The sequence below is a fragment of the Carex rostrata genome, chromosome 22 (genome assembly GCF_964058835.1).
Source record: "Carex rostrata chromosome 22, lpCarRost1.2, whole genome shotgun sequence".
NCBI classification, from domain to species: Eukaryota; Viridiplantae; Streptophyta; class Magnoliopsida; order Poales; family Cyperaceae; genus Carex; species Carex rostrata.
In genome coordinates, this window is record NC_135939.1 from 6922690 (window position 1) to 6938009 (window position 15320).

Below are 15320 nucleotides of genomic sequence, written 5' to 3' on the forward strand. Positions count from 1 at the left end.
ACCTCAACTCGAATTGACTTGCTCATTAATTAAATGAGTTGAGCACAAGCTGGAGATAATTCGCTAAAATTTGACTCTTTTACAGCTCTAAACACAAAGTTTTGAATTTCATGGTGGTTTTGTCAGAAATCTCACAGAGTTTTGAATTTTTATTTTGTGACGATTTACTGTTCAGTATTGAAAGAGAAAAGACCAAATCAATTTAGGTACTTTTTAAGGCATATGTGGAGACCGAATCGTCTGCCACCCTCGGGGCAGGAAATTCCTGTTCCCAGAGTCACTGTGGGTGGACTCAAATTTAAAAACAGTAACAGTAATTAAACCCTTTAATAGTAGCCGGTTCCACCCCGCAGTGACTCTGGGGACAGGAATTTCCTGCACTCCGGGAGGCAGGAAATCCGGTTCCGCATATGTGGCCAAGGCCTGACAAGGTCATCTGTTTTAGTTAGGGCTGGAGATTATTGGCAAACAACATATACATGCTTCTTTTGTAAGTTCACCCAACTGTTTAAGGATTTATTGTAAAAACAGAAGCGAAACATGACCAATTTGGACTTTTTAAAAAAAAAATAGAATAGATTTTAATTATTTCAACATAACAAGCATTATTAATTTGGTTTTTATAAAAAGCCTGGATCGGTGGAGAAATAATTTAAATTTTATTCTAAAGCATCTACGTTGGCCATTTTATTCCTCCCTCCACCGATTTCGGTGGAACTATTTTTTATAAAAATCAAATTAATAGTGCTTGTTTTGTTAAAATAATTAAAATTAATTCTATTAAAAAAAAATCTCAATTTGGTGTTCAGCAGCCCTCTTAGGAGGATGCGGATTAAAACAATAATTTTTGCTAAAAAAACACATTTTTGTTAACACTAGGATTAGAAATAAAGACTTTTAGTAGTACAAATAAAATATATATTGTAGCATGTAAAAACCTAAATACCCTTATTTACATTTTTCTTCTCATCTAATATTGCACACATTTTAGTGTAAATAATTAAAATTAATATTGAACAAGTAGTAAATAAATAAATAAAAACATTAGATGGACGAATTTTAGAAAAAAAGGGTGTTGAGACAAAATGTTTTTTTGCGGCAGAGTAGGGAGGAAGTATTTTACTTCATGTCTTGAGTTCTATGTGGTCGAGGAAAGAGAGATGATTAAAAAGTTAAAAGGAAAATATGGTTGACGATATTAAAATTACTAATATTTTTTTATTAACACAATATTATAAAAATATTTTATTATATAGACAATTTTAATCTTTATTAAGAGTTTTCTTTAAAAATTAATTCTCTCTCATATATTACCACATAACTTCTTTTCTTAAAAGTTATGTTTTATAAAGTATGTTATTTTATGATTTCTTTCCTTAAAAGTTAGATACACATAATAAGTAATTAAGTATTCATTATTTATTATATGATTTCTTTTTGATGAAGGATGTTATATGATTTCTTGCATTTTTCTCAAGGCATTACTTATTACTTTTAATGAAAGAAATCATATAATAATAGATGAAGTACGTTATTATTATATGTTTTCTTTCCTTAAAAGTTAGATACACATAATAAGTATTCATTATTTATTTTTATTGAATCTTTGAGATTTTTAAAGAAATTACAACAGTGAATGAATTTATTATATTTTTATAATCTATTATCATTGTATATCGATTTATTTTAAAGTATGTTATATTTTTCAATTAACATTATATATTTTTTTGCGCAAACATTACTAAAAAAATGACATGATTACTTATATAAAACATATCGAATGTCAATTATCATGATTAATTTTGACATTTAAATTATGATTAAAATAATAAATCAAAATTACAACAAAAAATTACAATAAAAATTACATCAATCATGCTAAAATTAATAAATTGTTTGCATTAGACTTAAACTGATAAAATATTCCAAACAATTTTAATTAAAATAGATGTATAAATTATAAGTATCAAAATTAAGAGGAAAAAATTATAAAATTAAGCAAGATATTTGAGTTCAATTAATTACATATAAAAAAAAGTTACAAAAAGAAAACATTAAATGCATACCTTAACTTAATCTGGCTTTGAGTGGAACTTGATGATTCGGTTCTTGAAATTTTAATTGAATTGATGTGTTTTTGTGTAAATTTTATAGCTATGTATATTTTTATGAGAAAAAAAAATACCGAAAAGAAATACCTCAATGTAAAATAAAATGAAAAAGGAAAAAAATATCTAACAATTATGAAAATCAAATAATTAATAAATAGTCACTGTATTAATTACATTATGAAAAAAAATATGATAATTAAAAATATATTTAAAGAAAGTTAAAATTATCTATATATTAATTTTTTTTAAAGATATTGTGTTAATATAAATTTGCGTGGTTTCAATAAACCTATTCAAAAATATACGCTCCTTAAGCAGCAGTTATGATGAGGACAAAATTGTCCCCATAAAATGAAAAAGGTAACACTAAGGAATATAGTATTATACAATTATACAAAAAATGTGGTATGTGCATGGGTGTGTAAGTGTATTTGGTAACCGACTAACCGAGATTTGTTTTCCAAGTTTTTTTTCTGTCAAATATATTAGATGCAGTATCCAGACCGAATCTTATCCGATTTGAAACTAATAAGTATATATATGGATTGAAATTTGAACCTGAAGGCTTTTAAGGATACAAGTCTAAATATAATAGTATATATCCGGATTCTACCCAATCCGATAACACCTTGAAACATAATGTATAAACACTTTTTAAAAAAATATAGACATATTTAAAATGCAGATAAAATACAGACAAGCTATGGAAGATAAAAATCATCAAAGGCTATTTGATCCAAATCCAACGACTTCTCCAATTAATTACCACTAATATATTACGAACTGGACTTGGACGTGAAGCGAGAACCACACTATCTAAATTAAGTTGTAAATTAACCAAACCAAAAGAAAACCAAGAGTGCACGTCAAGATGTTATCTCCTTCTCCTCCTCTAATTAATAATTTTCAATTCCAGCTCTCATTTTGGAGCTAACCTTGCAAAAGAGACCAAGGTTAATTGACTGGTCTGAGTTGGAGCCTTGGAGCACAGCACACATGATAATGGATACACTCTTAATTAGCAGCCGCTGCCATGCCAATTGCCAAGCCCTTTCAAACAAAATATAAAATAATAATAATTGATAAATCATACATTGCATGTTACTAATCTCACCAAATATTGGTCGTTTCTCTGCAAAACAGCATGCCAATATGCCATCCAGCTGGATTTCTTGACCTCCATTCTTCCCAATCAGGAGGCTAGTCTTCTGATAGGAAAATCATTTTTGCTCTCACCAAATCACCACATGCCTTTTAGAAAAGTTGTAACTTTCAAGTAGCTTTTTTCTCTTTTTTTTCAGAAAATATTTTTTTAATCGAATACATATTTTCAGAGTTCTAAATAGAGTGCATGCTATAGTGTTTTCGGACCCTACAAGCTATAGTGCTATTGGCGCTATTTCAGCTGTTTGCAATAACACAATAAACGCTATTTAAATCTTTGATTTTTAGTAATATGATTATTTGATTTTGTAGTTTGTGGTGTGTGTCCCATTAATCTAGTTTACTCACTTTCTAAATTGTAATGAAAGATGCCACCGGGTAATTTGTTGATTGTACAATGGGATTGTTTGATATATAATAATAGCATAATGATTTTGAAAAATACTACAAATGTATATTATTGGTGTCTCTATTATGTCTCCCACATTCTCATTTTTTGTGCTCCTATTATAACATGTTTAAATTTTTAATAATTTAAAATTTGGAATTTAAATGTCAATATAAAACCGTTAAATATGATCTATATTATTTTTTCCATGTGAAAATTATAACATTTTAAATTTATTTTTATTGTTATTAAGAGATTGTAAAATACATCGATATGAATTATTTCTGGATGTTAATTATTCAAACTTATTAATATAAAAACAAAACAAAACAAAAAAAAACTTTATATGCATGTAGACAAAATAATTTATATCGATCACATCTAATAATTTTAACATTTTTATTATTGGAAATTATAAACAAAGATACGATGGAGACAATCGAACCTCCTCTTCTTTTATTAATCTTTCTTTATAATTTAGTTCTCATTGAGATATTTGATTTGTAGAAAAATAACAAGAGGAAAATAACACACTCTGATTTTGCGATTTCCAAAACTATCTAAGTTGTCTAAGTCAATCTGCAGCCTTAAAAAAGAGAGGTCGCCAAATAGCCCTATGGACCCTGACAACACAAAAACAAAAAACTCAAACTTTGATCAGATTCAGTTGATTTAATATTATTTGTTAAATAATTTTCATAAATAGAAGGATCACAATAATTTATATATTTACTAGAAGTGAATTTTGAAACGGAATCAATTATTCAGATCAAAGTATTTTTATTTTTTTCAGTAACACACCAATAAATAATTTTTTTTTTACAACCGGAAAAAATCCTGCCTGAAAAATGTTTCAGAGTTCTTCTAGTACATCTAAATTATAAGATATTTTATCTATTTTATTTAATTTTTTCTAACATATTTAAATTATTAATTATTTCTTCTATTTCTGAAAATTATTAAACAATTATTATAAAATCAAATGAATCTGATCAAATTTTGAGTTTTTTTTTTTTTTTGTGTTGTTGGGTTCTGCAGGACCATTTGGCGCCACTCGGTTTTTGGGACCGCGAATTGGCTTAGCGGCTTGGATGTATTTGGAAATATGGTATAAATAAAAATTTCGGTCCAAATTCAACCAAATTCGGTGGGTTTTTGAAGTGAAAAGACCTCTGTCGGAGAATTTATAATTTCATTAACTGAGACATGACTTGAAATCAGATTTTAATCAAACAATACTCCTTAAGTGATCATGAGAAGAAGAACATCATTTATAATTTGGTACAATATAATTAAGTAGCATGCCATGTGGTCCCATTTTTTATTTGAAAACGAAAGATGCACATTTTATCGCCTTATAAAATGGCGCAATATATAGGACTCGCATTCTCTCCTCTCCCCCATGCCATCCACCATATCCTTAGTGAATTCTTATCCTCTGCATTAACTCAAAAAAGAATCTTTTGAGTTAATAAATATGGACCGTCTGATCTGCTTTAAAATCCGTGCTGACTAGATCCACACTAATATTAAAGGACCTCTGAATTATAAGCTGTAGCTGGATTGACTATGTTTAAAATCAGACGGCTAGACAATGCGGACTCATCCTTAGTGATCTTATCCAACGGTCTTTATTTTGCGCCAGCTCATCGGCACGAATGTAAAAGCAGACTAGAAGATAACATCTATAAATGCGGAAGGCATTACTGTACTCACTGAAAAGGATGCCAACTAGCTACATAATCCTTAGGTTACTTCTCAAGTGGCACTAAATTCTGAAAGGGATGCCAACTAGCTACATGATTTGCGTTTAATTCACAAATTAAACTTTTTTTTTTACGTTTACAAACTGCACACACGGAAGAAAACGCGAAAAAACGTATGATATGTTTTATCGTGAATAAATGCGAAAATAATATTATTTATTTATTATTTTTTTCCTTGTAGTACCGAATCATTCTTGAATTATACCCGAATTATTCTCGAATCACAAAATTTTAACCTTGCCGAATTGAATCCAAATAATTTATTTGTCACTTTATGCCAGTGTTTAAATGTTGTTGTAAGTGCAAGCAATGAAATTCTGTAGCTTATAGTGTGTCTGATAACCATGCAAGTGTCTAACTGTAATAATTAGATTTACAAGAAAACTGAGGATTAGATTAAAAAAAAAAAAAAAACAATCTCTCAATAATCTAGATAGTTTGTTACTAAGGATTTAATGAAAAATATTGCTTAGTTTATAATGAGGTTATGACAAGCATATCAGACAATGTTTAATATAGAGCTTATGGAGATTATTTGCCTCTGGATCCACAGATACAATACTACATGCAGTCCATATGTAGCGGTAGGGCTGGCAAAAAAATTCGAGGTTCGTGATTTGATTCGGGTTTGATTCGGGTTTGATTCGAATTTAATTCGATTCGAAATAGGTTCGAATTGAAACGAACCAAACCAGGTTCGGTTCGGAATTAATTCAAACCAAACTCAAACCTAGCCTGGTTCGATTGAAATAGGTTCGTGATTTTTTTGTGGTTCGAATCTCATAAAATCACCAGCCATCCATTTACCTGATGAAATTAAAATCCAAGATAGAGTGTCATAATTTAACTTAGCCGACACTCCCTCACTCTCAAATCTAACCTAGTTCTCTCTCCACCTCTCCCTAACTCACTCTCCCTCTAGCTCTAAAATCTAGTCGACACTCTCGGCGATTAGCTGTCTCTCCGGCTGTCACTCCTCTCTTCGGCCTAGATGACTGTCTCTCCTCTCTCTTCGGTCGTCTCTCATAGTTCATACCAGGAAAGCCGTCTCTAATGTATTGTTTCATGAATAATTTTTCAACTTAAAAACACTCATTTCATTGTTCATATCGGTAAAAGGAAGCCATGTGAATTTTGTCTCGCGAGAAAAAATTAATGTATAAACTACTGGTATAACTAGGGCTGCTAAAAAATAATTTAGTTCGTGGTTCGATTCGGGTTCGATTCGAAAAATGTGTAGTTCGCAATTAATTCGATTCGAAATGGGTTCGGTTCGAAACGAATCAAACCAGGTTCGGTTCGAAATTAATTCAAGCCAAACCCAAACCTAAGGTAAGTTCGGTTCGGTTCGGTTCGTTGCCACCCCTATGTAGCGGTACTGGTAAATAATTGGTAATCATAGTACTATAGTCACAAGATTCACGAATTAAATCTGAATAATTCATTTTTTTGGTGATGCCGAATTATTTGGTTGACCGAATTGAAACCTAATAATTCACGAATTTTATAAATTTTTTCCGAATTTTACGAATTACTCCTGAGATTTTCCTAAGATTTTCCGAAATTTCCGAATTATTCCTGAATCATGAATTTTCCATTATAAATGAGAATAACTCATTGTCACTGTGGATCTAAATGTTAAATGACTTGGTACACGCTTTTGGTAAATAAGAATGGATGTAGAGAATCCAGAATGTTCCATTATAAACCTCACCTCCGCTCTTTAACTCCATACAACCTAAATCATTCCCAACGCGTACCTCATTACCACCTCTCTCTCTCTCTCTCTCTCTCCTGCTCTATCTATATGCAGATGAGGCAACTTCAAGGGATTTTCTTGCTTTTCCCCATTACACTTTGCTTATGCTTATTCTCCCAATTGGCCTATTCTCAATTGACACAGAATCACTATTCCAATACATGTCCCAATGTAGAAAGTATTGTTAGAGCAGCTGTAACAAAGAAATTTTCAGAGACTGCAATTACTGTTGGTGCCACCATACGCCTTTTCTTCCATGACTGCTTTGTCCAGGTACTTTTGCATTTTGGTCCTTGTAACTTGTGTTACTTTTTTAAAAATATTGCAAAATATGAGTTTGTGTATATTTACTTGCTTTTTATAGATTTGAACTTTTAAAAAAAAATAGCATACGGTTGCATACATGTGTAAAAGTTAAATATATAATTTCCTTGGATGATAAACTGCCAAAAATTGTATTGTGTCAGTTTTTTTCTTTTACTTTTCAATTATTTTTATTTTGTATTAATTGAAAAATACATTGCAGGGTTGTGATGCATCAGTAATTGTCGCGTCATCTGGGAATAACACGGCTGAGAAAGACCATTCAATCAATTTATCACTTGCCGGAGATGGGTTTGATACGGTGATTAGAGCTAAGGCGGCGGTGGATGCAGTACCACAATGTACCAATAGGGTGTCATGTGCAGATATACTGACAATGGCTACGCGTGACGTCATAGCACTGGTATGTTTAGTCTGACAAAATGCCATGAGCTGGTACTGTACTGGTATGGTACTAGTACAGTGTCAGCAGAGAAGAGACATGATGATTGCCTAATTCAACAGTGTTAATTTGAAATTTTGAAAGTAACTTGTCATTATTTTGTATTTGCATGCCCAACACTAGCATGTCAATTTTTGTTAATTTAATAACCATATTTTTTTGGATCAAAACTAACAGGCTGGTGGGCCATCCTACGCGGTTGAGCTGGGTCGGCTTGATGGGCTGAGATCGAGTGCCAGTGATGTGAACGGGAGGTTGCCGGGACCTGACTCAAGCTTGGATCAACTCACCAACCTCTTTGCTGTGAATGGGCTCTCAATGTCTGACATGATTGCCCTTTCTGGTTAGACCTCCATCATGTTACTAATTACTGTTGCATTTTAATAAACAGTGAAGAAGAAATGGTAATAATTTCTTGTGAAAGTGATATGCTTTGCTCATTCTATAATTAGTGGGGAATTATCATGCCAAGGCCCAAGTGTTTTTCCACCCTTTGCCTTTTGGTTCTGGATCCCAAAAAGGTATCCAACTTTCTAGATCTAAAGAAGAAATGGTGGGTCCCATTGCTCAGAAAATGACCCCCAAGGGAACCTACTGTGATGAACAAAAATCCTGCTATTTTCAGAAATATTTCAAAAATTTAATTTATGCATCCTAAATTGTATTTACAAAAATTACCTTGCTTTTGAAAATTATATTGGATAAATTATAACTTGACCCCTTAAAAACCACATAATTTTGTAGGCGCGCACACCATCGGCTTTGCCCATTGTACTACATTCTCGAACCGGATCAGCAGCACAGTTGACCCGACCATGAACCCGACATATGCAAGGCAACTTCAGGGAGCCTGTCCAGCCAATGCGAATCCAAATTTGGCAGTGGGTCTGGACCCGGTAACGCCTCGGGCATTCGACAACCAATATTTCAAGAACTTGCAACAAGGGATGGGCCTTCTAAGATCTGATCAAGTTCTCTTCACTGACACGCGGTCCCGCCCATTTGTGAACTCATGGGCCCAGAGCACAGCTGCCTTTCAGCGAGCTTTCGTGAATGCAATTACGAAACTGGGTCGGGTTGGAGTGAAGACCGGGGCTAACGGTAACATCCGCCGGAATTGTGCAGTGATGAATTAAAAAAGAAAAAAAAATATTTAATAGGGAATGTATCTATGGATAGGGAAGAGGAAGTAGATTTTATTGGGGATAATTTATTGAAAAATGTAAATTTGGTGGTTTATGACCGGAAATATACCAATTATGCGCATTTTTTCTGTTAACATAGGGTTGACATCAATGGCTGAAAATAAGTTAATTTTGTTTAATTTAAAAGAAAAATTGCTTAAGAAATGTTGTTCGATTATTAAAAACAATATCATTGGAATATTCAAACTTAAATGGTGACAATAAATGCTCAACTATGTACTATTGGTATAACATGATATAATTACAAAAACTAGTCAAATTCAGAGCATTGAATTTTGTATCCATCTTAATAAATAGTAAAAAAATTCAAAAAAAATGTAAAATTTGATCTGCAAGCACATTTTATTGTGAAAAATCATGTTGAACGGTTTGGATCGTCGATTTAAACTTTGAAAATGTAAAAAATGGTTGTGGTAATCGGATCCCTCCTCTTTGAATATTAAATATGAGGTAATGGAATTATTCACAAACTGATAAAACAAACTTGGCGCAAATTAATAGATTTAATGAAGAAGTGATTCTCCAACTAGAATTTGTCATTGAGTCAGAAACCAACGAACTGGTGCACTCAGAAAAGGAAATGCTAGCGGCTTCCAATATGCAATTTGTTGATTCCAATTGGAAAGTTAATAAAATAAAAACAGAAAGGTCCTTTTAAGTGTTTTTATTGAAAACTCTTTTGAAATTTTCAAACTATAAATAAGAAAATTACTCAAGAATTAATGATTCATATTTATTTGGTCGGATGGTTATATATATTATGTTGTTGAGGTTTTCTGAACTCAAATGATCAAGATGTAAAGTAATTTCTTCAGAACCCATATTTATTAATGAATTATTTTTTACTAGAATTTGATAACATTTTTAAAAGAAAAAACAAACATTTCTTACTTAAACTCTTATTTGAGAATAACTCTATGAATAATTCAATCATACTAAAATGATTTATAAATATCTTCATGTCATCAACACATCATTCCACAAAGCCTAACAGCACTATTTTCTTTTGAATAGTAAGTAGGCAATTAGTTCCTTAAATTGGCAACATAATTAGGCAAGTTATCTTGAGACAATGAAAATATTTGGAAAGATGAGAAAAAAAAAAAACATTTAAACTAGTAGTTAGGACAATGTTTTTCATATGAAATGTTGAATGTTCAAAATCTGAATAAAAGACTTTAAAATTGAAAAGTTTGATCTTTATCTAAAAAGATATTTCTCACATTGAACCGAATCATTTCTCACATTGAAAAGTTTGATTTGTTCTTTTTTAAAAAAAAAATTGAACCTTAACCACTTAATCATAATAAACGAATTTACCAGAAAAGAACTGTTGTAGGAACGCTGCTTGCTTATTAAATGACATTATTAAAATTTAATTATATTAAAATCAAATGCTATAACGGATACCATAAATATCACATGACGTGATACTATTACCTAATCCAATGAAGTACAATTTGAATTCTGAATATTAAAAGATTTTAAGATGTGACATTCCTACTGGAGAAAACCTACATTTGTCATGGACTCTGAAACCAACGAACTGGTGCATTCAGAAAAGGAAATGCTAGCGGCTTTAAAAAAAATACACCCTTCATGTGATTATGACACTTGAATTTTTTTAACGGCATCGAAGTGATTATTAGTATGTAAAATTGTTTTTTTTTTTATTATTATTATTAAAGGGCATCGATACACGAGCAGATCCAAATTTTTTGTCAAGATGAAGATAAGAATTGGATTCAAATAATTTATTGAACACATACTCATTAACTAATTAAATATTATATAAAATGATCTGTAAATATCTTGAGGTTCATTAAGACTAACCTAACAACACTATTTTATTTTGACTGGTTTTTTTTTATTATTAGGGCACTCCTTTTAATCTACTAAAAACATAACCAACAAATAAAAATTTGGAAATTAGACCCAAAATTGTTATAACTTAAATAATAATGCGAATTAAGGGGAAATATAAAAAGTGTCTCAAGTTGTGATAAAATATCAGGATGACCCTATAATTTGAACCTGTCCAATTAATCTAAAACGAATTTACTAGATTGAAAATAATAAATTTAGACAAATTCATGAAATATTGATCCAAACGTTAGATTAAATTAACTGGACGATCCAGATTTTGATATAAAACAAGACTATTTAAGAAGAAGAAGAAGAAGAAACGCGAAACAAGAACTAGTATTTGATTTGGTAGCAAAGGTACATGATCTCTGTGAGAGAGGTTATGAATTTGAAATTCAAATAAGAAAAATCATTTATTGTAATAATAAGTAGTGTTGTAAATAATGATACGCGGTCGTCGAACGATTAATTAGAAATAATTAATCAATTAGTTAAAAATATTTATAACAATTTAATCACTGCCAATAACTAATCGACTGATTAATCGAAATAAACAGACATTCTTTACAACACTAATAATAAAAATATTAAATAGTTAGGTGAAAAAACTTCTAATCTTTGTAAAAAAAAACGAAAAACGCGAAAAGAATTTTGAAAACAATACAACCTTGCGAACGCGGCGCCGCATCCGTCTATAGTCTATAGTGTATACCACTTAACTAGTTAACTAGCTCTCAAGTGCACAACGCAGGGTTTTACATAATGAAGCTACACTAAAAACAAAATATGAAAAAGCTGACACATACTTTGAAAGCAGCCAGTTGCTCTTGACTTGCATTTTTTTTTGATGAAAACTCTTGACTTGCATGGATTATGGATACCATACCACAAAAGTCGTAAAATGCGGCACGTTCCTTTGTTTTGGGCATTTCTACGTGATGGCAAGTTTTTTTTTTCTTTTTGAAGTATACCTGATGGCAAGTTAACAGCACAGGTCAGAGTACTGCACACTTCAATTCAACAGGCGGATGGATACTTCTATTCAAATCTTTCTCAACCCCTCAAAAAAAAAAAAAATATATATATATATATATAGGGTCTGTCTAAATTGCTGCTGACAGCATTTCAGCAGAGGTGCTGCCGGGGCTATATTTAGCCGTGTGATGTCCAAACAACAAATCCAAACCGTTAGATGTTTAATATATATTATAATCTACTTGGAGACCAAATTTTACATTTTTTTTGGAATTTTTTTACTATATATTAAGCTGGTTTGAAAACCGCTGATTTCAGTAAATTTCTGCGGCATTGAAATCAGCGGTTTTCAAACCAGCTTAATATATAGTAAAAAAATTCCAAAAAATGTAAAATTTGGTCTCCAAGTAGATTATAATATAGATTAAACATCTAACGGTTTGGATTTGTTGTTTGAACATCACAAAATAAAAAAACAGTGGCAGCACTACCGGCAGAAATGCTGCCGGCAGCAAATTAGCCACAGCCTATATATATATATACTTTCTCATAACCAATAGGGTATTAACAAAAGTAGAGATAAAATGCATGATTTTCTCACATATTTTATATTTCCATCTTTGTTTTTAAAGTTGAAACAATTAATCTGAATCGTTCAATATGACATCTATATTAACATGTGTTTAGAAATATTTACTATTTATTTTAGATAGGTATAAAATTGTTATTTTTGAATGGTCATATGTAGTAAATAATATGTCCAATTTTTCTATACTATAACAAACGTTTTTACAATTATGTCTTTTTAAATTTTCATAAATATTTTTGTTTATCTCAAAAGTCAAATCACGAATAAATTATTTCCGCTAAATTTGCGTTCAAACGAGGTTATCCCAATGTTAGTTGACTTATGTATTTTGCTATTTTAAATTTTGAATTAAGAAAATCAGGTCAAGTTTATTTCGTCTAATATGTTATCACCATAACAGAAAAAAAAAAAAAAAAAAAATGGTGAACTATGAATTAGGGCTGACAAAAAAAACTCGTAGTTTGTAGCTGGATTGTGACTCACAGTTGTCTTGTTCGCTAACAATTCATTTGTTATTGGACCAAGTTAAAGCCTAGCTCGCTCGCCACTAGCTCGGTTCAGAATTAACGAATTCAAGCTGGGGCTTAACTTGCTCGCCAGTTCGCGAGCTAGCTCAGTTAGACATCAATTTATGAATTTATATAAATTTGTGTGTATTTTATATTGTATATTGAAACTTAAAAATTTCCTTTTAAAACTTATTTGTAAAATTTGTAATATTTGTAAAAATAGCTCGGTTCAAAAAATTTGTAAAATTTATTTTTTCTTAAACCAAGATTCAACCAAACTCAGCAAGTCAGCTCGCCAACTCACAAGCTAGTTCAGTCCAGTTCGTAATGATTTCAGCTTGGATTTTTAAAGTCAGCTCACTCGTGACTTGAACGAGTAAGCTCGTAATGAGTTCAAATTGAACCTAATTTGTGACTCGCCAGCTCATATATAATTAATTTAAATTGAACCTAACTCGTGAGGAGGCAGCTCGTTAACACCCTAATGCAAATATAATATTTTTTGTAAAATATGATGGAACATTCTAGGATCCAAATTCGAAAATACAGCGGCGACTTATACCTGGCTCAGTAGCTCTGTAAAACCAGCGCGTGAATACTTTATTTTTATTTCTCGTGCTTCAATCCGGCTTTTCAATCTGAATCGTCGCCGCTTCAACAATTTAATATCGCTCAAAGAATTGCACGCGGTATTGCACTATTGCCTCATAAATAATTCCTTCTTATTGTGCCTAGATCTCACCGCCACGTAGTTTATAGCTTTGATGGACTTGGTGCATACAATTCCCATAAACCAAAACTCACATTTTGTTTCATCTGATTTTATTAGGATCACCAAATTATTTCATATTTGATCGTCGTTTGAATTTTTTTTTCCCTTAAAAGCTGTATTTGTTAATTATTTTTTAATTATTGGAAATTTAATGTGTTGTTGATGATGCAATTTATATTTCGCTTGCTCGTAATTTATTGTTGAGAAAGGATCACAAGATAATAATTGTTTTGACAATCTTGATTATGAATTTTCAAAAATATTGAAATAAATTAAAAGTTAGAATGTAAATTGATAAGTATACTATTGGACATATCAATAAATTTATACAATTTAAATATTGTTGACGATGCATCAAAGATCATTAATTTTGATCGGTAGAAATTTTAAGTCACTTGATGTGTGATAAACATATAAAAAGTTATCATATTTTGTAGGCATGATATGTTAAAAATATATATTTTATCTATAATGTTGCATTTTATTTTTTTTAAGATTATTAAAATAAAGAATTGACAACTGATGTTCCCTTTTATATTTTGAATACAAATATATTACAGGGAGGTTTGACGCAAAAAATACACGAAAAATATTCATGAAAACTAATTTCCTGTGCATCGACATTGTTCTTAATAACTATTTTTCAAACACATCACTCATAAAATAAATTGGTTTGAACGGTTTAAATTAGTCGTTTGAAATTTATTCAACGAATTTTAAAGTTAATATTATATAATACCGATGTCATACTAGTTGTACTCAATATAAAGACATAAAACAAATAAATGTGTTGTTGATTCAAATTCTCCACAAAGGACAATTAGGATCTCATGTCCATCTTCTTTTTATAAAGTTACCTTTAATTAAAACTCCTTTTCCTTTTGAGTGTTAAATAGCATGTGGTTCATAATTAAGTGATTTAATATGAAATTAAGATATTAGACATGTATGCTTGTAATAATTAAGTCACTTAATTTCATATTAAATCACTTAATTGTTACAATCATATATAAAAGTATATAATTCACATAATTAAATGATTTAATAATTACAATTAGAATCTCATGTCCATCTTCTTTTTTATAATAACAGTATATAATTCATAATTATATTATATATTACATGTATACTCAACGTTGAATTATTAGCCAACACAAGAATCATGGGTATGATTGCTTAACTAAAGTTAAGATCATTTCACTTAAGCCCACCCCTGTTAGTTGTCTATTCAACTGAATATGCAAACCATTTGAGAAGAGTATGCATCGTTTGTATTAGCTCAAAAGAGTATCTTTTGAGTTAATGCATCTCGACTGTTTGATTTTAAACGGAGCTAATCTGACCAAATTCTATAATTCAGAGATCTTTTAGTATTAGTATGACTCTAATCTGTACATATCTTAAAGCGAATCGAACGTTTCATATGCATTAACTCAAAAGATTATTTTTT

At 30.6% G+C, this 15320-nt stretch overlaps 1 protein-coding gene across 1 annotated transcript; it reads left to right on the top strand.

The window, feature by feature from the left end:
• Nucleotides 1-7168: 7168 nt before the first annotated feature.
• LOC144574323 (peroxidase 50-like) lies at nucleotides 7169-9275 on the top strand. The gene is made up of 4 exons (XM_078324263.1): nucleotides 7169-7461; nucleotides 7715-7915; nucleotides 8132-8297; nucleotides 8699-9275. The coding sequence occupies exons 1-4, from the start codon at nucleotides 7237-7239 to the stop codon at nucleotides 9088-9090; spliced, it is 984 nt and encodes a 327-aa protein (XP_078180389.1). The 5' UTR covers nucleotides 7169-7236; the 3' UTR covers nucleotides 9091-9275.
• The last annotated feature ends 6045 nt before the right edge of the window (nucleotides 9276-15320 follow it).

What these genes read in the sequence shown, in the direction of transcription:
- LOC144574323 (XM_078324263.1), top strand. Translation starts at nt 7,237, where the DNA reads ATGCAGATGAGGCAACTTCAAGGGATTTTCTTGCTTTTCCCCATTACA. An exon ending in CGCGTGACGTCATAGCACTG is followed by an intron (nt 7,916 to 8,131) that starts GTATGTTTAGTC and finishes CAAAACTAACAG; the next exon opens with GCTGGTGGGCCATCCTACGC. An exon ending in TGACATGATTGCCCTTTCTG is followed by an intron (nt 8,298 to 8,698) that starts GTTAGACCTCCA and finishes ATAATTTTGTAG; the next exon opens with GCGCGCACACCATCGGCTTT.